The sequence below is a fragment of the Diorhabda carinulata genome, chromosome X (genome assembly GCF_026250575.1).
Source record: "Diorhabda carinulata isolate Delta chromosome X, icDioCari1.1, whole genome shotgun sequence".
Lineage (NCBI taxonomy): Eukaryota > Metazoa > Arthropoda > Insecta > Coleoptera > Chrysomelidae > Diorhabda > Diorhabda carinulata.
Genome location: NC_079472.1, coordinates 65,215,300 through 65,236,102, shown reverse-complemented (window position 1 = coordinate 65,236,102; position 20,803 = coordinate 65,215,300). Strand labels below are relative to the sequence as shown.

The 20,803-nt window shown below is 28.5% G+C and overlaps 3 protein-coding genes across 6 annotated transcripts; 2 read left to right on the top strand and 1 right to left on the bottom strand.

The window, feature by feature from the left end:
• The first annotated feature begins 5,847 nt into the window (after positions 1-5,847).
• Positions 5,848-9,731, top strand: LOC130901482 (peroxisome assembly protein 12). Its single transcript, XM_057812913.1, has 7 exons — positions 5,848-6,083; positions 6,134-6,242; positions 6,365-6,546; positions 6,753-6,970; positions 8,507-8,654; positions 9,009-9,094; positions 9,524-9,731. Exons 1-7 carry the CDS (start codon positions 5,964-5,966, stop codon positions 9,633-9,635), a joined length of 975 nt encoding a protein of 324 aa, XP_057668896.1. The 5' UTR covers positions 5,848-5,963; the 3' UTR covers positions 9,636-9,731.
• Positions 9,732-10,966: 1,235 nt separating this feature from the next.
• On the bottom strand, positions 10,967-17,669 carry LOC130901412 (serine/arginine-rich splicing factor 1A). 4 transcript variants are annotated; one of them, XR_009060277.1, is made up of 6 exons: positions 17,393-17,669; positions 17,143-17,336; positions 16,780-16,952; positions 15,213-15,392; positions 13,197-14,772; positions 10,967-11,272 (listed from the first exon to the last, which is right to left on the bottom strand). XR_009060277.1 is itself a non-coding variant. In XM_057812807.1 (5 exons), exons 1-4 carry the CDS (start codon positions 17,560-17,562, stop codon positions 15,234-15,236), a joined length of 696 nt encoding a protein of 231 aa, XP_057668790.1. In that variant the 5' UTR covers positions 17,563-17,648; the 3' UTR covers positions 10,967-14,772; positions 15,213-15,233. The 4 variants fall into 4 exon arrangements, 2 of the variants coding, with proteins under 2 accessions (XP_057668790.1, XP_057668789.1); XR_009060276.1 differs by having other exon boundaries at positions 13,197-15,392; XM_057812807.1 differs by having other exon boundaries at positions 10,967-14,772; positions 17,393-17,648.
• A 297-nt stretch (positions 17,670-17,966) lies between these two features.
• Positions 17,967-19,050, top strand: LOC130900780 (signal peptidase complex subunit 1). The gene is made up of 3 exons (XM_057811650.1): positions 17,967-18,206; positions 18,490-18,636; positions 18,889-19,050. The coding sequence occupies exons 1-3, from the start codon at positions 18,174-18,176 to the stop codon at positions 18,997-18,999; spliced, it is 291 nt and encodes a 96-aa protein (XP_057667633.1). The 5' UTR covers positions 17,967-18,173; the 3' UTR covers positions 19,000-19,050.
• Positions 19,051-20,803: the final 1,753 nt, after the last annotated feature.

The following is a 20,803-nucleotide window of genomic DNA, read 5'->3' as shown; positions in this document are numbered from 1 at the left end:
ATGGGTTTTGGGACACACCGGAGTGAAAGGAAATGATATAGCTCAAAAGCTCACTAAAACGGAGGCATACGAGCCCTTCATGGGACCTGAACCCTTCTGTTGTATCAGCTACAGAACAATAGAAAAAGCATTAGAAAAGAAGGTAGATAGGAGCAAAACCAGATCCTGGGAAACAACCATAGAAGATTTGCTGAATGCATCAACTTAAGTAAGAACGCTAGACTTGTGCAGACACGTGTGTGAGAAACTCTAGAGTATTACACCTGGGTGCGCTTGAAATAGAAGACGAAGATCTCTGGCAATTAAAGTCTGATGGATCAGCTTCAGTATCGTAGCAAAAAAAGGGAACATAATAGATCCTTTAGATCGCAGTGTATATGATACCACCTTATCTAATGGATCAAAAATCGACACGAGTTTGTAGCGCATGCCACTCCACAACACAACGACTATTATGAAACCTTTTTCATACAACTTTCACATATTTATATCATTAGCATGATTTGACGATAATTTGACCACATCGAGCGCTGTGATCGATCCACTATATACCCCGCTCTCTGTCAATAAAGTTTTCAAATTGATTCATATATTTTCTGTTGGCTTGTATATCTGTTGTAATATACAATTCATCGAAAATTCTTTATTGTATTAAATAATTTTTTAGTTGCATGAATAATAATATTTAACGAACTTTACAGTGATAAATCAAATCGGCCGCGGGGTAAGATAAGACATATAAAATCGAAGAAAAACCATTCGAGGTACAAAATTACATTTTTCAATATAATACTAAAGCAGTAAGGTGAGAATAAATATAAACAACCGTCCAATCCAAAGCTAATAATTTAAAGTACCTTGTAATCAAATTGAAAAGCATAAAATGTTGAAGCTCGAGTTCCTGGAAGCCATACGCTGTGTTTTTATCCTCGGGGGGTATTCTCACTAACAACATCTTGTTAGGCACCTTATTTATCACCTGTACCTCTCTTTCTTCCTTTCACAATAACATTTCTTTCTTTCTTTCTTTCTATATCTACAGCCACACACCCCGATAACAAGCAGTTATTTATTTAATTATTTATTTACACTATAATGGGTTCCTTTTACCCACCTTTCCGTTTATTTATGGAGCCACACGCAGTCAGGTATTCCAATTGAAAATATTTTAATATTTATAGTGCAATAACCAATATCTATGCTGATTGGATGAGCTACAAATCGTTATTGTAATCACTAGAATGAATTATAAATTTCTTGTACGCCGGGGCGTATACTTTTTGCTTTTGTTTTATTTTAGATGAGCTATTGTTTGACGCGGTCGATTATTGAACAAATTCATGTTAAATTGTGTATTACAGAAAAAAATCTTGGACAAAAGTTTTGTCTCAACTAATTCAGGCCATTTACATAAGTGAAATAAATCCGTAAACTCCGGAAGTACGTAAAAGTGTAAACTGTCCGTTTCGAACATTTATATTTTTGTTTGTTGTAGGCTAACCAATTGAATTTTTCTCTTATGTAAGTAGATATGCAGTTCAATTAAAAATTTTTGATTGTTTTAATAAGTATTTCAATAAATAATTACAATTTCTGTTGATTTTCTCAGAATGTCTCCTAATGGCAAACAGTTTCGTTGGCATCTACAACGATCTAAAAATCTCCATACGAGAGTCGTGTTTTGTCAACATCCGATTGCTCAGTGCAGACGAAACGCGAACAGAAGAAAGCTGGTATGTGCTGTAGGCGACTGCGAAGCTCTCGCACTACACACTTCGCCACTGTTGCCATTCAGTAGTCAGTCGGCGTTGTGCTACAGCCACGTAAACAGCTACATTGGCGGCAACTTTCTTTCAAAAAGGTATTAAAAAGTTTGTCCACAGATATGACAAATGTCTCAATCCCTCCAGTGATTATGTCGAAAAGTAAACGTAAGACCCGTTTCACACCAAACGAATCCGAATCAAACTGGATCACTCCGAATCAAGTTGAGTCTGATTCGTCATCTCCACTCTTTCACACCAGCTGAATCAACCTGATTCTATAAAAATCCTTTCATCTTTTTTTTGTTTTCCTTCTTTTAGTTGCTTTTGAGCTATCATCATGGACGCAGTTGTTTTAAATGCAATAGTGTTTCGTAGGAGGCAACGGCGGAAACAGAAAACAAGAAAAGTGTGGATACATCACATAAATAGGAAAAGGCCGGATTTTGGTATGTTTCATCTGTGATTTTTATCACTGGCGTCATAAATCGCATTATTTTCTTTAACTTTTAAAATTAATAACTCCACGTCCATCTCTTATGGTTGTTGATTCAAGACTGACCGGACGAGGAATCTGACAGGTTGAATCAAGTGCGATCTTGAATCAAACCTGATTGAACCAGATTCGTCCGGTCTGAAGGCGGGAAAAGAGTCCCTTCACATTTAAACGGAGCGCTCGAAGCCGAATCATGGTCAATCAGATTCAACTTGATTCGGAGTTATTCTGATTGATTCGGATTCGATTGGTGTGAAAGGGCCCTAAGAGTACCAATCTTTTCGGGGTTGCGTTCAGTAATTTAATTTGTAACAAAACAAAATTGTTGTTTTTATTTAAATCCGAGCATTTTCATATTTATTCACCTTTTAAACCTTCTCTGGACTTTCACAAATAATTCTAGATCAAAATTAGCCAAATCGGTCCAGTCGCTCTTGAGTTTTAGCGAGACTAACGACAGTAATAATTTATTTTTATATATATAGATATCAACGTTCACTCATATTATTATTAATAAAAGTGGCAACGTTGTTAAAACGTCACGTTTACTCGCCCTATGACATGCATTAATTTTTATAGAGTTATAAGATGCCCATTTAGCGAATTAATTCCATAGAAAATAAAAACAAAAACATATCGATAAGCCACATGTAGTTAACGGTTCTTTCAGTTTTTACACTTCATAATATGGGTGTGATATTTAAGGAAAGAGATAATTATCCATAGTCGTTACAAATAATATTCCAAAGAGGTATTCCATTATGGAATATTTATTAAATTATCATATATGTAATATTTCTATATGGACAGTTTCTATAAGTGAAAGCTGTTCCGACTAAGGAAGACAGAATGGCAACGATTTCTCTATCCTCCTAGGTTCCAGCTCGGTTTTGCGCATTCTCAAGCATGCGCAGTATAGATAAAGTGTCTCGAACTAGAGAGAAAATTAATATTGTGTGTATTGAGTATTACATATATGTAAATCATATCATCTTAACCTACAAATATCTGTCACGTCAAAATTAAAAAAGACAGTCGAGCTTGAAGCACCAGGTAAATGTTATAAATATCAAGGATTTTTTTAATTTACGAAAAAAAATCTATTGGAAGATTTTATACGGTTTTATGACTTCGAATGTTATCATAAACACACTTCTTTGAATATGATCCTACATAGCTTCTTTAGAAAGCATCAGACGATATTCATATATTTTTTTTTTAAATTATACTTATTTTAAACCTAATCTAACCATACTTCTTTCAAACCTAACCCAACCATACTTACTTTAGAACTAATCTAACCATACTTATTTTAAGCATAACCTAACCTAACCATACATAATTTAAACCTAACCTAACCATACTTATTTAAAACCTAACCTAACTTTAAATCAAGTCAAAAAGTAAGTTTTAAAAGAAGTATAGATAGATTCAGTTGGGAATGAGTATTGCAAGTATGGTAATCATCTTCTTCTTTGGGTATCCTCTTCTACAGAAACCAAATTGTTCATCGCTAATGTCTTGTTCGCATTTCTTGTAGATGCCTTGGTGAATAATTTTTAGAAACAGCTTTAGTATGTGCGACATTAAACTAATAAGTCTAAAATCATACTTAATTCAAACCTAACCCAACATGAAATATTTACGGTTAGGTTAGTTGTAAAAGAGGTATGGTTAGGTTAGATGGGAAATAAATGTGATTAGGTTAGATTTGAAATAAGTAAAGTTAGGTTAGACTTAAAATAAGAATGGTTAGGTTAGTTTAACATAAATATGGTTGGATGAGATTAAATTTAAAATAAGTGTGATTAAATTAGGTTAGGTTAAAAGTAAGTATTATTCAACTAAGTTACAACAACATTTCGTTGATTTTCAAAAATAAACTGTTCTTTTAATTCGTTCCCTTTTAAAAAAATCTAGTGTTTTGGGTTATGATTGAATAGTTGCACCAAAAATAACATATGTAAGAAGTAAATCTCTTTAAAAAACCTTTCGTAGTTGTATCAACTACATCGAGATAGTGCTAGTAGATTTTATGAAACTATTTAATGTCGTTTTTCTCTTTTGTATTTTTTGTAGTGTATGAAACAAATTTTTATTTTTTCTAATAACATTATGAGTATCTCCTATTTCCCTCTAGTTCGCGTTGCCAGTGTTGTTAATTTGATGATATTATAACGAGGTGCACGACTTAAGTGCAAGACTGCTCTTCGGTCTCTAGTGATTTTCGTAATGAATGCCTGCATGATGAAATAGTATGGAGGTTGTTGTATACGTGATTTTACACTGATAATAGAAAATTGATACCTTAATGATCGAATTATCTTTTATTTATTATTTTTGGCTTCGTCTCCTCTTATTATCCACCTCATTAAAATAAATTATTATATCACTTTAATACGTTGCACATTAATTTGTATCCATTTTTGATAAAAATTTTAATCAACTACGTGTCTTAACATTTACATTAATAAATTGCAAAAACTATGCATTTACAGTTTTAATGTGAATCGGGGTGCCAAAATAATGGAACCTAAATAACAAAAAAAAATTTTAATGCTTCTAATCGCTAAAACTAGATTACCACTGGACAATCCTATCGCTATTAGGTGAATCAAATTCTTAACCCATTTCAAATTCATGTTCACTCGCGTTAGATTATAATTAGTAAATTATGTCATTACAATGATATAAAAATAAGTTTTCCTATAAGGGTATTCTTTTTTTTTTTGTAAAAGAATATCTAATAATATATGACAGTCATATCTGGTAAAAGATAGTCTTTAAAGACGGAACAGTTTGTCTTCACCCCACTCTCCCTTACTTTAAAATAAGAAAATTATTAACTTGCTTTTTGTAAAATAAAGTATCATTAGACACTGAATGAGCTATACACTAAAAGAAACCGTTCCAACACCAAAAATCTTCCCCAACTAAGTCTTGTGGAGGAAAAATATTACCACACTTAGTCTTTCTTTGTCTCTATTGGGCAATAATGTGTGCTCACTTGTAATAACTAAACTTAAAAAAAAACAGCAAGATCTAGAAATTTGCGGAGGGATTATTGATTCTTGGAATAAAATAAAAAACAAACTAGAAAATGCTGAGAACGATTAAGAATAATAAATTATTAACAATTATTCAAATTATATTCAACTTGAAATACAAAAATTTTTCTTTACATTATGATATCCTGATGAATTATTTTAATATTTTCTTAATTAGGAATAAAAAAATTCATTTATTATATGTGCATTCCTACTATGCAGTTGTAGACGTTATTTACGTGAACTATGCAACACATAATACAAAAATCTGATTTGTACTTTCTGAAAAACAGGAATATAATTAGAAACGCTTTAAAGGTATCAGTACAGAACAGAATTCTATAGAGCTTTTAGTCTTTTCGAACGTACCTTTATTATTACACTACTTATGTGGATCGTAGTTTCCGAGAATCCATATTGTATTGAATTCGTTCAATAAATTTAATTTTTAATTGAACATGTTTCTTAATACTATTAAGCTTTAAAAGTTTTTTCGAACGTACTTTTGCGATAACACTATTTGATCTGGTTTCTAGTTTCATGCCTTCAAAGCGAACGCATCTTTACGATTATACATAAATTTATAAAAAAAAGAAGATAACCCAATTTTTGTATTGTTGATATGTAATGTATATTTAAAAGAATTTTAATTATAAGATGGCAGAAAATGCTGCGAATTTTACATTTACTCCCCAAAACAGACCTAGTATTTTAGAAGTAATTGCTCAACAGTCGTTAAACAACACTTTACATCCTGCCTTTCAAAAGATCGCCTTGGTAAATATACATACAATTTCTTGGTCAATTTAAAATTCAAATAATTTCAGTTTTTATCTACTAATGTACCTTATAAATTCGGATGGTTAAACAAATATTTTGAGGAAACATTTGCAATATTAAATGGTTTGCTACAATATCATTATTTAACATATTATGGTAAGTAGTTGCATGCAAAAAATTGTTCTTCACTACTTTAGTAAGTAAAACTGTTTCATCAAATTAATTTATATTGTTGCTAGATTGACATATTGTTATCGCTAATTAGGAAACTATTTTAGATGCATCTTTTTCCGAGAACTTTTATGGTCTCAAAAGACTGACTTCTTCAAATGAAACACTGAATAAAAAACATAGAGAACTATCATTAATTTTTTTAGTAGGATTACCTTATTTTAAGAGAAAGTTGGAAGAAAAAATAACAGTTATCAGGATAGAACAAGCTGAAGGTGCATTAAAAAGTGTGAGTATTATCATTGGTATTCAGTTAATAACAAATCTATATGTTATTGAATTGTTTATTTTTTTCATTGTAATTTGTCTTTACTTACACGATTATACAGTGATTGAATATTTTGAAGTGTATTAAGATTTAATAATAAAAACAGGACAAAAAATAAGTTGTTTATTTTGACTAATATATGTGTGTTATAAGACATTTATTTGCAGGATTTGGAGAGTATTATGAAGAAATTTTTGTTATTTACACATTCGACGTTCGAATTTGTTTGGGGGGTGTTTTTAATACATAATTATATAAAATATATGGCACAAAGTACAGAATATCAAACACCAATATATCAATTGATAGATACCAAATTAGTGTATGATAGAAATGTTGAAGATCAATCTGGTTTTTGGACGTCTCTCTTTAAAGGCAGTTTGAGGTAAATATGACATGTTTGAAAGGCACATATATTATTCTTTGTCTTATAATCATTTCTATATTTTTTTGACATTTTAATCTAGAGGGTACCGGAACAAGGTAAGGGGACTGGAGTAAACTAGGATTTAGGTAGGTTATTTGTCTTTTTATTTCGAGAACACTGTAAATGAATTTTAGTATTGACAATATTTTGATACATAATACATTGAAAAATATGAACTTTTTCATTGCTTCATTGGAGAGCTGATTGTGCTTGGTCTGTCCTACCTAAAATTATCTCCTGCTCTGATTATTTGTACACTTCCCTATTTTGTCGGAATTATTGAGTTTTCCTTCAAACAATTATTGTTTCTACTAATATTTAACATTCATTGGGAAAAATATTATTTACCATAAATTCATTCAGACAAATTAATTATAAACTTTCAAAATTTCATAAAAAAAATGTTATAACCAAAGTGATCTGGGACTTTCAGTGAGGGTTTCTAAAACCATTTGAGTTTGTAAAAAAATACATTTGAACGAATTTAAGGGCAAATTTTAGTCGGTTGTAGCAGTTAAATGTTAAAAATTTTGCGCCCCATTTTATGGATGGTCTGCATCACAAAATATTCCTCTAGATTTACTAAAGTAGGGTATAGCATGTCGGGAGAGCCTTACTGGTTCGACTCTAGAGGTGCCTCGCAGTCAAAAGTTTGAAAACATCAAACAATTGAATGGATTATAATTCATAATGTATTAGACCATGGTAGAGGCCTAAAATGATAGTAGGATGAAACCCATTAAAAAAAGGAAGATAATATAACTATAATGAATAATAATTTATAGATCTGAGGTCCAAAAGGAGGTTGAGTTTTTGAGGGTAAAAAACGATTTTACTAGATTCCTTTGGAAAAAAATCATACTGGAAAGTTTTAGGTAATAAAAAGATTTACAAGTTTTGTTGTCACACTTTTATGTGAAAAATTGAAATATTATCTTTTATAAAAAATATTTTTTTCACGAAATTTGGTGAAAACTTTACATTTTATGTCCCAAACACACTATAATTTATTTGATTTGAAATATTTATTTTGGCTTAATATTAAGAAGCACCCTAATTTTCAATCGAAAATTCTCCCGTCAGTTATTTTCAAAAAGTTATTGACATGGTTGCTGTGTAGATGAACTGAAAATTAGTATCTGTAAATTGTGTTTGGCAGGAGAGTTTCAGGACATTTTGTTTATATGCATATTACAAAAAAAGTCATTCAACTCTCAGAAAATTCAAGAGAATTTCTCAAAAAGGGAATGAGTCACAAAAATCCTTATATATTTGTAAAATTAAAAGAATTATCAAAAAAGGGAAAAATTTGAAATAATCAGAAAAATTCGGAGTTATAATTTTGGGAAAAATTTTTCAAAAAAACTCAAAATAATTGAAAAATCTTTGAGTAATTCAAAAGGATCGAAATATAAAAAGGTGTACTGGGGAAAATTGCTTGCTCATTACAATAGTGTTAGAATTCAATTTTTCTTGAAATATTCCACTTTTCAGTTTGTCTCAAATAAATTTTGGTATTATCAGAAACGGAATTTCGACAACTTTAGAAGTGGGCGCATTTTTTTTACAATTTTTGCAAGTATGGAATTCGCAAAAATCCAATTACAATATGACAGATTTACCGAATGTACCAGCACCGATGGTAAGCAAAAATATACAATATAAACCGAAAAATTATTTTAGATTTATCATTATTCAGTATGTCATTTTACTACTTGACAAAAAAATTTAATTAGAATTTGGTTATTGAAAAAAGTATTTTGATTTTAGTTCGAATTTCTTTACATAATCGAGCCCAAACCATTATTTGATAGAAAAAAAATTTGTATTTTGGAAAAAATTTTGATTTTTTCTATTTTTGAAAAAAAAAAATGATGAATGGAGCACTGCAAATTGATTTATCTTTATTTTTCAAAAACAAATTTTAAATAAATCTCGCAAAACAATAAAATAACGATGTTTTGCATTAGAAGGTTCAATTTTTTTACATTTTTAGTTGGATAATAAGGCGAAAAAATACGAAGGAAAATGTCCTTTATGTTTAAAATCCTGGACGATACCCACGGTTTTACAAGTTTCCGGGTAAGTATTAATTTTCTATCAAATGTATTGCCAATTTTTACTGCCGAAGAGAAAAATTATACACGTTAGACGAAAAATACCTGATTGTTCGATAAGATTTTCTTTCTACTCTTCTCAAATTTCAAAGGCTTATTCCAATTATAAATCCCATTCGTTCTATGGTTTCTTTTAATGGAAATGGTTGTCAATGCATCAGTTTTTCGAGACGTTAAAACAGCAACAAATCAAAGGGGGCTAAATTTTGCGAATAGAGTGTACGTTGCAATAATTCACACTTTAAAGTTAGTTGTGTAAGAGAATATAAAAACTTATTTTTTTATGTAAACCAGGTTTGTCTCATCACATAATAATAGTGAGGTGTCACATGATGCATACCGTTAAATAGATGGCGCCATCTTTTATTGAACAATAGAACTTACTTTTTTTTAGGTACATTTTTTGTTTCCGGTGTATATTGAGGCATTTAAACGAGCATCAAAAATGTCCGGTGACTAGTCTTCCAGCTAAACCACTTGATATTGTGAGATTGTATATTAATTAAATGAAAAATGAATTTTCGATTGGGATAAATGTAGATTATAGTGAAATTAATGAGTTTAAGAAATTTGTTCCTGTTAATAAATATTTTCATAAATTAGAGTTTTTATTTATTGCTTTTCAAATTTATCATTTTCTTAAAATTTCTTTTGAATTACATTTTGAATAAAATTCACTAGATTAGCGATAGAAAAATATTAAAACCAATTACATATTGAATATTAAAAAAAATTGAAAAAAACATGGAAAGTAAAAAACTAGTACAAGATAAATAAAAATAAAAAATAAGAAACTGAATCGTTCAAAAATATTTAGATTTGAAAATTCATCACAAAGTCCAGGAATTCAAACAACAAAAAAAATTTGGAATGCACAAGAATAGAAAGGTCGTCGAAAAATTCAAAATAAAACGTTTTCGAACACCAGAAAAATTATTAAAATTTCCATCCGTACAATTCAAAAAGAATTCCACAACTAGGAAATGAGAAAAAACCCAACATAATGGGAGGAATTCTACAAACCGGATAAGTTAGTAGAATTCCAGACAACTTTGGTAAAAGTAGAAAATCCTAAATATAATTTTTAGAAAATTCATAGTTTTTAAAAAAGGAAAAATTGAAGAACATTCATAGGTATTTTAAAACCATGAAAAATATGAAAAAATCGAAAAATATTTGAAAATAACTAGAAATTGAAAAAAAATCAAATTAAGGTTTTATGTTTCGGTAATTATCAAGATTAGGTTACACCCCTCCAATTTCGTTAAAACTTTAGTATGTTATTGAGGACATTATGTTGCAAAATTTGATACATATATGTAGGGCGCGGAAATCATCCCTTCACATAATTTTTCAACTTCGAAGTTCCAGAAAAAGAAAAATAATTTATACATCATAGTTTAGCTTCGCATGTCTCACCTAACTTGTCCACTAATTTTAACTAAGAATATTGATAGAATATCAATCAATAAATAGCAATAGTCAAAAAATTCATAGAATTTTATCTTTTTCATGGTCAAACGCGAAAAAAAAACGAATATTGATAGATTAACTAAGGATAGTCGTATGTGAACAAACTGGAAAAAGTATGTGAAGGGATGATTTCCTCCCTTTACTATGTATATCAAATTTTGCAGCATAATTTCCTCTTATAACATACTAAAATTTAACGAAATCGGAGGGGTATAACCTAATCTAGGTAATTACCTATTATTCTTCAAATATCTGAATATTTGTATACCTGAAATAATTTGCACGATTATCAAATGTATGATACTTACCTAATAAAATCTAAAAATGTAAATGTAACAAAGGGAGGGGTTTATTAATAACAAAATAGTGGAAAAGAAGTTTATTCAAGAATCAAATAGATACAAACAACACAAAAAATAAAAAAAATTAATTATACCTGCAAACAGATCCTCAAATCCTTTGAAACGAACGAAAAATATTTTTCAGAAACGTCGACACTCTTAGGAAAAGCTAGTAATAATATTTCTGCGAAGTATCTTCCACTTGCTCTTTTTATTTAATTTTTTTTTCGAACGTCATTTAGTTACCCTACATATTTCGGAATATATCCTATCTTTATCCTAGAAAATTTCACATCCTGATCCTCTCGGAAGTCTCCAGAATGCGAGACCTACCGCGTGGCAAAAAATAATTTATTTACAAACTTTTTTTTTTACTTTTTCACCGATGATATTGTTGTTAAGATGAGGAAAGTATCTCATTTTTATTTTATTTTTTTAAAAAAAATTAGCGCAAAATTTTTCTCATCTTATCATTCGCACAACACAAACACTCACATCCTAAAAATCATCTTAATATGTATACAGGATTAAATAAGGAATAAATTCGACAAATTAATAAGATTTAGAAGTGTTTAATCAAATTCTGTCACTGTTTTTTAATGTTTAAAATTAAAAATGAGATACGTTGAAGAAATTTTGAAAAAAAAAAAATTGTGTCCGCAACAATAGTTTGTGGTGGGATTAAGATGTGGAAAACAAAACGATTTTAAATGTATGGATTCAGTTTTATTCCTTCCATTTATGATTTTTATTGATTTTTTCATATAAATATATTGAAAATTAAGAATTAATTTCAAGAAAACTCAAATTGAAGAACTAAAATGCAAAAATTTTGTAAAAATATTGGAAAATTGAGATAAAAAACCTTTTCAAAGAAAAATAGAGATTTGATTACATATTCTTTAGTAAGAATTTGGAAGTACCAAAATATCAGTTAAATTTCCAAAAAAAATTAACAATTCGGAAATTGGACACATAAAATTAAAAATGCGGAAAAAACTCGTGAAATTATGAAAAGTTGTAGAGAAACTGGAAATTAGGGAGGACTTGAAAAATCCTAGTGAAAAAATTTAAGACACAAAAAAAGGTTAGTATTATTTGGGTATTAACCGAACTTTACGGACAATTTGGAAAGTAGAGGCAAAAATTGAATATGAAAAAAAAAATCAAAAAATGAGAAAACATAAAAAAACTAGATTGAGAGATTGAAAATTAGTAAAATATGAAATGTTTTAAAAAAAACTTTGAAAATTTATATGAATTCAAAATAATTAGAAAATTCGAATATGAAACTTATAATTTAAAAAAAATACGGAAATACATCAAAAAATAGAAATAGAGAAAATGGAAATTCGAAGAAAGTTGAAAAACTCAAAATACTGAGATAAATTCGAAATAAGTCATCCAGAAATTCGAACAAAATTTATTGAAGAAATCCCACAAATAAAATTAAAATCAAAAAATAATACAGAAAAATTCCTAAATCGGAAATTTCTGCCTTAAAAACGTAAAATTTACATGAATACGAAAAAATTTGGAACTTCGAATAAAATCTCTTGATTAAATTTGAATATAAAAATTGAAAGTGAAAAAATATGGAAAAACATCTAAAAAATAGACTGAGATATTGAAAATCCAAAGAAAAGTCGAAACGCTAAAAAATTCAGTTAAATTTGAAATAAGTTGTTTGGAAATTCGAACAAAATTGATAGAAAAAGTAGATATTAAAATTAAAAAAAATACGAGAAAATTCATATATAATTAAAATTTGAGAAAATACGAAAAAATACACTGAGAAAATGGAAATCTAAAGATAAAGTCAAAACACAAAAACCTTATTGAAAAAATAAAAAAAAACATCAAAATCAAAATAATACCGAAAAAATTCATGAAATCTGAAATTTTTGTCATAAAAAACATGATATTTAGATTAATACAGAATATAAAAGTTAAAATTAGAAAAAATATGACAAAATTCCTGAGATCTCAAAATAAGAAATTTGCAAATTCCATTATAAAAATCTATAGAATTCAAAAGAATTTTTGAGCTCAAAATACAAATATAAAAATTGTAAAATTCCAAGAGAAATTAAACTTATCTTAATTCCACCACCAAGTTCAAACTATTAGAAAACGCAGAAACAGAAAAAAACTAGTTAGTAAAAGAGCGAAAACTGTTTTCATTTTTAATGCATTTTAAAACAGAAAGTCATTTTAAAAATGTTAACAATGATATAAAAATGGTTTATTTACCAGATTATTTTCCTTCCAATTTTTAATATCATCCGAAAATCCTCCTATAGCCACATTTCCTCCTAAGCACTCTCCTCTTAATTCCGAACGTCCAAAATTTGAAAATCCAAAGTATACTTCATGGCTATCCATATTTAATGAATTTATTCATGGCAAAATGACAAAAATCAATGAAATTTCGTAGCAATTAAATGGTTTTTATTATTTTTTTCATGTATTTGTTGATTTTGTTTGCAATAATTCATTTTTTATAAAGAAAAACGATAAAAAATCAAAAATAATCAGTAGCAAATTTGAACCCTTTCTAGATATATACAACATAATTCCATCAATATATTAAATATATTAAAAATACAAAAAAAATTGGAAAATTTGAAATTAATTATTCTATTCAATAGGAAAAAGTTAAAAAACTGGAGGAAATTGTTACAATCTCATAATTAACTCTTTTTTTAATATTAAGCTTTATTTGTCAAAATACGACTAAAATCAATATAAACAGACTATTTTAATATCATGAATATTTGGAAAATATGAGAAAAAACACTAAAAATAGAAATAAATTTGAAGAAAAATAATGGTAAAAAACCGGACATGAATTTTGATAAAAAAAATTCGGTTTATGGGGAAAAATAGGAAGAAATATAAAGACAACGAAAGAAAGTAAAATAAAATAAATTCGAAAATTTGAAGAAATTAAATTTAAATAAAGAATAAAACAAACGTAATTTGATTAATGAGTAAATCATCATAAAATTGAAAAGAATTATGAAAAAAATTTGGAAAAACCACAAAATTACAAATTTTAATAAAAATTTTCAATAATTATGTGAATTAAAATAAATATTAAAATAGGTTTCAACTTTTCCTTGGAAAAAACCGATAATTCAAGTATAACAAATGAAATTTGATCAGTGTATATATTACTCAGGAATAAAAGAATTTCAGAAGGATAAAACAAATATTTTACCTTACTGTAAATTCCTCAGAATAGTTTGAATAAAATTTGAAAAACAGAAAAAGGTGAAACAATTCAAAAAATAAATAATTCTCAGCAATTATATTGTATATTCAGTAATTTTCTCCGAAAATTTATAATTTTGAAAAACAAAAAAATTTGAAAATACGGAAAATTACAAATTTTATTAAAAAATTTATGAGAAATAAAATATCAAAACAAGTTTTGAAATTTCTTTGTAAAGATTAAAAATTAAAAAACTAAAAAGGTGAAAAAATTTAAGAAACTCCAACAATCAGAATGAAAATTTAAACAGCCATGAAATATACTTATCGAAATAAAAATCCAAGCTGTCCAATAATCCTTTCCCGATCCTCACAAATTCCTTTATTTATTATTTGTCCTAATCCTATAAATCCCACGAAAAATCCTAGTTTAGACAAAATCCTTTCCCTCCACTCCTGTCATAAATCCAATAATATATTTATATACATATATTATTCATAATTCCTCTCTCTCTCTCCCTCCTTCCTTATCAGTTTTAACTGGGTGTTTTAACAGAATTCTACGCCATTATTTTTATCTTATTTTTTTTATTTTTTCCAAAATCGTCCAACGCTGATAACACAGGTCAGCAAAGGTACCAGAATCAGAAAACAAAAAATTAATACATTAGTGCCTATTATCTTATCACTATTTTTAAAAATGGGTCTAAAGACGAATTTCAATGACAAAAACCAAAAGTCAAAAAATTCAATGAATTCAATCATTTATATAAAAAAATAAATGAGCGTCGAGAAATTTCTTTTGGTTTTGCAGCGCTTTAAATCCATAGTTAAAATATAGTAGGAATGTACAACACACAAATTTTTCGATAAAAAAAAATTATATAAAATTATCGCATAGTAAATTATTACAAACAAATTCCCAGAGCATATTGTTCCTTTACGATAAAATTAAAACACTTCAGGAATTAATCAAAATTATAAAAAATTCGTAAAATAAAAACGAATAGAGCTAAATCTATAGAAAACTGCCCTGAAAAGAATTATACATACATAATATCCAAATTTAGATAATTATGAACGAGAACGGCTCCTAGAGAAACTTCTCTTGACGGGGCTGTAGGTAGGAGAACCGCGACGACGTGGTGAAAACGAACGGCTTCTTGATCTACCACCAGATCTTCTTTCACTACCCCCTTTGTCTTCTTTGACGCGAATATATGCCACTTCACCCTAATTGAGAATAAGAAAAAAATGTTAACACTTAGTTCTAAAAAAATATTTGAGAGTATATAAAAGGAAATTGTTTGAATATATTTCAGAGGAAAGAAGGTATAAGAAAAAAATTAAGATAAATTTCCAATTAAAATTTGAAAATGTCAAAAAATCTCTGGACGATTCAAAATATTATAAAAATCGAGAAAAGAAATCTTGAAATTCCTAGGAAATGAAAAACAAATTTGAACATAATTGAAGAATACAATCATCAAAATCGAATAAAACTCAAAATTGGGGAAATATGGTTAAATCTTTGAAAAGTTTGATTATAAAAATAAATAAAAAAAAATCATAAAATTCTTAGAAATTTAAGAATGACTTGAAACATAATTTCAAATAAAAAAAAAATTGAAAAACCTTGTAAATCTATAAAAAAAATAAAATGAAAACTATAAAATACATGGTAAATCAAAAATGGATGGAAACATAATTGAAGAATTCAAATATCAAATAAACAAGAATGTGAAAACCTAATTCTTTTGAAAATGAAAAAAAATTGGATTCTCGTAAAAATTAAAAAAATTCTGGAAAATTGAGGAATTGAAATACATAATATCTTATGCAAATTGAAAAAAGAATTGGAACATAATTGAATATAAACACAAAACTCAAACAAAACCAAAAATTGGGAAAAAGTCGTTAAATTGTTAAGAGAAAAAATTTCAACTTAATTGGAGAATAGAAAAAATGCAAAACGCTCAAAAATCTTGAAAAAAATAAACAATATCAAATATACAGAACAAATAGATATAAAAATTAAAGAAATTTGGAAATTCAAAAAAAATGGAAAAATAAAAAAAACTTGTAATTAGCAAGAAATTAAAACTGATTGATAAATCATTAAATAAAAATTTTAATCTAATAATTTCAAAATTCCAAAATATTTTTTGGGAATTCTATAAAAAAAATGGTAAAATTCTGAAATTAGAATTTAAATATAAAAATTCAAGAAATTCACAATAAGTGGAGAATTAGTAAAATTTCAGAAAATAGAGGAAAGGCAAAAATAATTTTAATATTGAAAGTTTGATGAATAAACTTAATAAGTAACAACAGAAACATTTGTAAAAAATTACAATCTATAGAAAATTGTTGGATATATAATAAAAATAAGCGAACATACTGAAAACAAAAAAAAAGAAAATTGAGAATGGGCAAAGTTATTAAAATTCAAGAAATTGTCAAAAATTGGAAAATTCCCAAAATAAAAAAAATGGAGCATATTAAATACAAAAAGAAAATTGTGAAAAAATCGCTTAAAATCTCCAAATAATTAAAAAAAATGAAAAATTCGATAAAGAAATGAGAAGATTAGCAGAAACAACAAGATTCAAATAAATACCTCGTGAGACCTAAATCTGGAATCGTCTAATTTCTTAATTGCATATTTCATATCTTCATATCTCAAAAACTCCACAACTCCTGAACCATCCTTGAAAGAATCCGCAAAACACACGTCTCCTGCTTCCCTCATATGATCTTTCAAATCTTGCCAAGATCCTGACGGTGGTAATCCTGCCACGAAAAAGAAAAACACTCAGCACCTAATTTTTCGATTTATAAATACACTTCTTCACTGCTACTGAGTTTGAAAATAGCAAAAACGACGTTAAACACAATAATTAATACTTATTGACGAATAGTTTGGACTTAAAAATAAGAAATAAACAAAGTACATACTATATGAAAAACTACTATAAAATACCTGTAACTAGAACTCTAAACTGAGATCTGCGAGCAGGGGGTCCTCTAGAGCCTCTTCCTCTATCTCCTCCGCCTCGTCCTCCTCTAAATCCACCGCCACCACCGTGTCCGCCGCCTCCTCGAGGAAATTCAACTCTTAGTCTATAACCATCATAGTCATATCCATCTCTAGCATGAACAGCATCATCGGCATCTCTGTAATTAAAAAAAATTTTTAATTCATTCAATTATGTTAATATAAAAATTATTACCTTGGATCTTCAAATTCGACGAATGCAAATGGCGGACCGCGTCGGTTTTTTAAATCGACAAATGTTACTTTACCGAATTTATAGAATAAATCTTGAATATCTTTAGTACGAATATCCGGTGGAAGGTTTCCAACGTATATTCTACAATCATTACGACCAGCTCCAGACATTATTAATAAAAATTTCCTTCAAAACAACGAAAATGCAAATACCAAGTTACACTCCTCGGGAAAATGGATGCGAAGAGGAAGCTACAAATGTGAACACGACATTTGACAGTTTTGACACGCTTCGGTTCTAAATAGGTTTGTTCCAACTAAAATGTATATCGAATTTGGGCGTCAAAAAGTTCGGATTAAACTATGACATTGAAAAGTTGGGGTTCATATTGGTTTAATTTTGAGATTTAATTTGAGTTATCTACGTTCTATTCCAATTATAATATTATTCTCGTTCGAATCACAGAACTTTGATACTAATAATAATCATAATCATAATTGATACTATTAGTATTAATTCTGTGATTTGAATATTGTATGCTTAAAAATAAACAAATATTTAATCGAAGAAAAATTACAAATTGGTACTCAATTGAAAATTTATAGAGTACATAGATAAAAAGATAAAAATTTTAGCTGTTTTAACACCGATGTGGTTAATGTCTTGTATTATAATTGTCTAGGTCATATTGGAAATAGAAGAGTTCCTTATGAAAATGAAGAATTAATGACGTGAATTGTTTAAGGTTTACGTGTATTAAATTAAAAAAAATATATTAAAAATGGATTTTATTAATAGTATTCCAACACATATGGTATTATTATTTTATTTATTACTACTTTCTGATAGTTTAATTCTTCAAACATAAATTTCAATATACCTACTGTCATTTATGTATTAAAATATTGTTAAAGTATAAATTATTCTAAGAAATTGGAAGAAATTTGTTTTCTGTTTGTTTTATTAGAATATATATATATATATATATATATATATATATATATATATATATATATATATATATATATATATATATATATATATTGAAAATTGAAACTAAACTTTCTAGAATCTATACAGAGTATTCCTTTTTTCAGGACTTTGAAGGCCAGGCTAGGGCAGAAAAATTATCAAGGATCATTATAACTTTATTTGGAGTAGTGGGTCTAACTTGGGGATATATTATTCAACAATTTTCACAAACTGTGTACATTTTAGGCGCCGGATTTGTCCTAGCCGCACTGGTAAGTACTTTTTTCCAGTTTTTTACATTAAACCAAATAATTTCATAAATTTGTATACACGGGGGGTTGATAAAAAAGATTTTTAATTGTTTATTATACAAATTTAGGAATTTTTATCGCTTTTTCAGTAATTTCTTTTTAAATGTATCCAGTCAAATGTATTACCATTTCTTTTTGTTTTGTTTACTTATTGCCCCCCGCCTTTTGATTTGTATATTTAGTGGAAGAAAATAATTTTTTATTTTCTTGTAGTTAACTATTCCACCTTGGCCACTTTATAGAAAAAAATCACTGAACTGGCAGGCAGTAAGAACTTCCGATTGTCAACATAAGGAAAATACAAAGAAAGGGAAAAAGAAGTGATTCTATCAATTTATTTAATTTATAAGAATATAAATATATTATGCAATTTTTCATGTGTTTTTATTTACTTTCCTTGATTTTTAAATGGTAATTTGTTGTATAGTAAACATTTTTTGGTTCGAAAAATAATGAAAATACAAGTTTTAGATAATGGTAAATAGTGCCACCTTAGACAGTCATGTCAAATGATTATGACGTGACATGTCAAAATTTAACAGTTGGTAGTTCATAATCAAAGAGCTTTACACTGTAGAACATATCCTAATTGTCAAAATTATGATCAAAATGGAGAAAGTTTAATTGAAATAATCAATTGTGAAAAGAATGATGAAAAAATTCAAACCTACTGGTTCAGTTAGTGATGCAAAAGCTTGTAGATTCAGAACAACACATCACGGTAGTTCGAGAGAGTATGATAGAAAGGCCAGAGATGTCTATTCATCATCTGATACAAGAATTGGACATCTCAACATGTACTCTTCAACAAATTCTCACTAAAGATTTACAGCTGCTTGCTTAGAAAAACCAACTGCTGCTAATCGACCATGAACAGACAAGAGAATTCACCAATTGGATCTTTGAGCTGCTACTGATTTTTCAAACAAAATCATTTTCAGTGATGAGGCCCATTTTCACTTCGGTGGCTTTGTTAATAAGCATAACTGTCACATTTGGGACTTGAAAATCCATGAATGATTCATCAGAAAGCTATGCATCCATAATGGGTCACTGTATGGAGTGCATGATGGTTTGGAGGCATAATTTGACCGTTTTTTACTAAAAACGAAGAAGGTAATGCAGTAATGGTGGAAGGTGAACATTCCCATGTGCCTCATATGGAAGCTATATATTTAACAGAAAATGTATGAATTTAATTTAAATAAAATTTGAGTATTTTGGATATTGGATTCAAAAAAATTGAGAGAAATGTAATTTATACGGGTATAACAATTTCGAAGTTAGTTTTTCGAAATTGTAATAGTTAAGAAGGGGAAAAATATTTTCTATAAATTCTTAAAGTGAAGTATCGAAAAAAAATTTTTTTGTCTTAAATCGATTACAATACGAGAATTCTAATAACCTCAAAATGACAAATCTAAAATTTTCTCGAAATCGTGAGTGAATTTCTGTTTTTCCGAAGACGAAAACACATTTTTAACTTTTTGAAAGAATATATTTTAGCATTTCCCGAAAATAGAGTTTTCCGAGCTACAAGTCAAAACCAGGCCACTTAAGGCCATGCTGTATGGTCATAATATCAATTTCATATTTCAGCATTTCTGAGGCTTTTCAGCATTTCTGATGCTTCATCTTCCATTTCCACAGCTTGCAGTGAGGTTTTTAATTTCCTGGCAGCCATTTGTAATCGTATTTTGCCGTAATTGCTCCGACATTCCAAATTTATGTTCGTGTGTACAATCCGCTTTAAATCCAAACTTGATGTCCAATAATCCGAGGCATGCGTCGAGGCTTCGCAAAATTAATTTTTTGATGATGTAAGATAGTTAACATCATGATCAACCCCCAATTTGGGGGACCAGTCTATTGTTTTGCTCCAATGGTAGAGCCGAGTTTATGATTTTAGCTTTTCCCACCTGCATTGACTTGGAAGTACCATACAACTCTTGGTACAACCTCCACTTTTTCACCTCTAGGCGAAGTTCCATTACTGGGTAGAGAACTCGTATGCTCGTTTGGGTACCCGGTCACTCGGGCAACAAAGGGAACGACGAAGCGGACTCACTCGTCAGACTGGGATCCGGCGAACCCACCAATGGGCCCAAAACCCAGTCTTGACCAAAAG

What these genes read in the sequence shown, in the direction of transcription:
- LOC130901482 (XM_057812913.1), top strand. Translation starts at nt 5,964, where the DNA reads ATGGCAGAAAATGCTGCGAATTTTACATTTACTCCCCAAAACAGACCT. An exon ending in CGAATGTACCAGCACCGATG is followed by an intron (nt 8,655 to 9,008) that starts GTAAGCAAAAAT and finishes TTACATTTTTAG; the next exon opens with TTGGATAATAAGGCGAAAAA. An exon ending in ACGGTTTTACAAGTTTCCGG is followed by an intron (nt 9,095 to 9,523) that starts GTAAGTATTAAT and finishes ACTTTTTTTTAG; the next exon opens with GTACATTTTTTGTTTCCGGT.
- LOC130901412 (XM_057812806.1), bottom strand. Translation starts at nt 17,562, where the DNA reads ATGTCTGGAGCTGGTCGTAATGATTGTAGAATATACGTTGGAAACCTT. An exon ending in GTCGAATTTGAAGATCCAAG is followed by an intron (nt 17,337 to 17,392) that starts GTAATAATTTTT and finishes TTTTAATTACAG; the next exon opens with AGATGCCGATGATGCTGTTC. An exon ending in CCAGATTTAGGTCTCACGAG is followed by an intron (nt 15,393 to 16,779) that starts GTATTTATTTGA and finishes ATTCTCAATTAG; the next exon opens with GGTGAAGTGGCATATATTCG.
- LOC130900780 (XM_057811650.1), top strand. Translation starts at nt 18,174, where the DNA reads ATGGATTTTATTAATAGTATTCCAACACATATG. An exon ending in ATAGTATTCCAACACATATG is followed by an intron (nt 18,207 to 18,489) that starts GTATTATTATTT and finishes TCCTTTTTTCAG; the next exon opens with GACTTTGAAGGCCAGGCTAG. An exon ending in GATTTGTCCTAGCCGCACTG is followed by an intron (nt 18,637 to 18,888) that starts GTAAGTACTTTT and finishes ATTTTCTTGTAG; the next exon opens with TTAACTATTCCACCTTGGCC.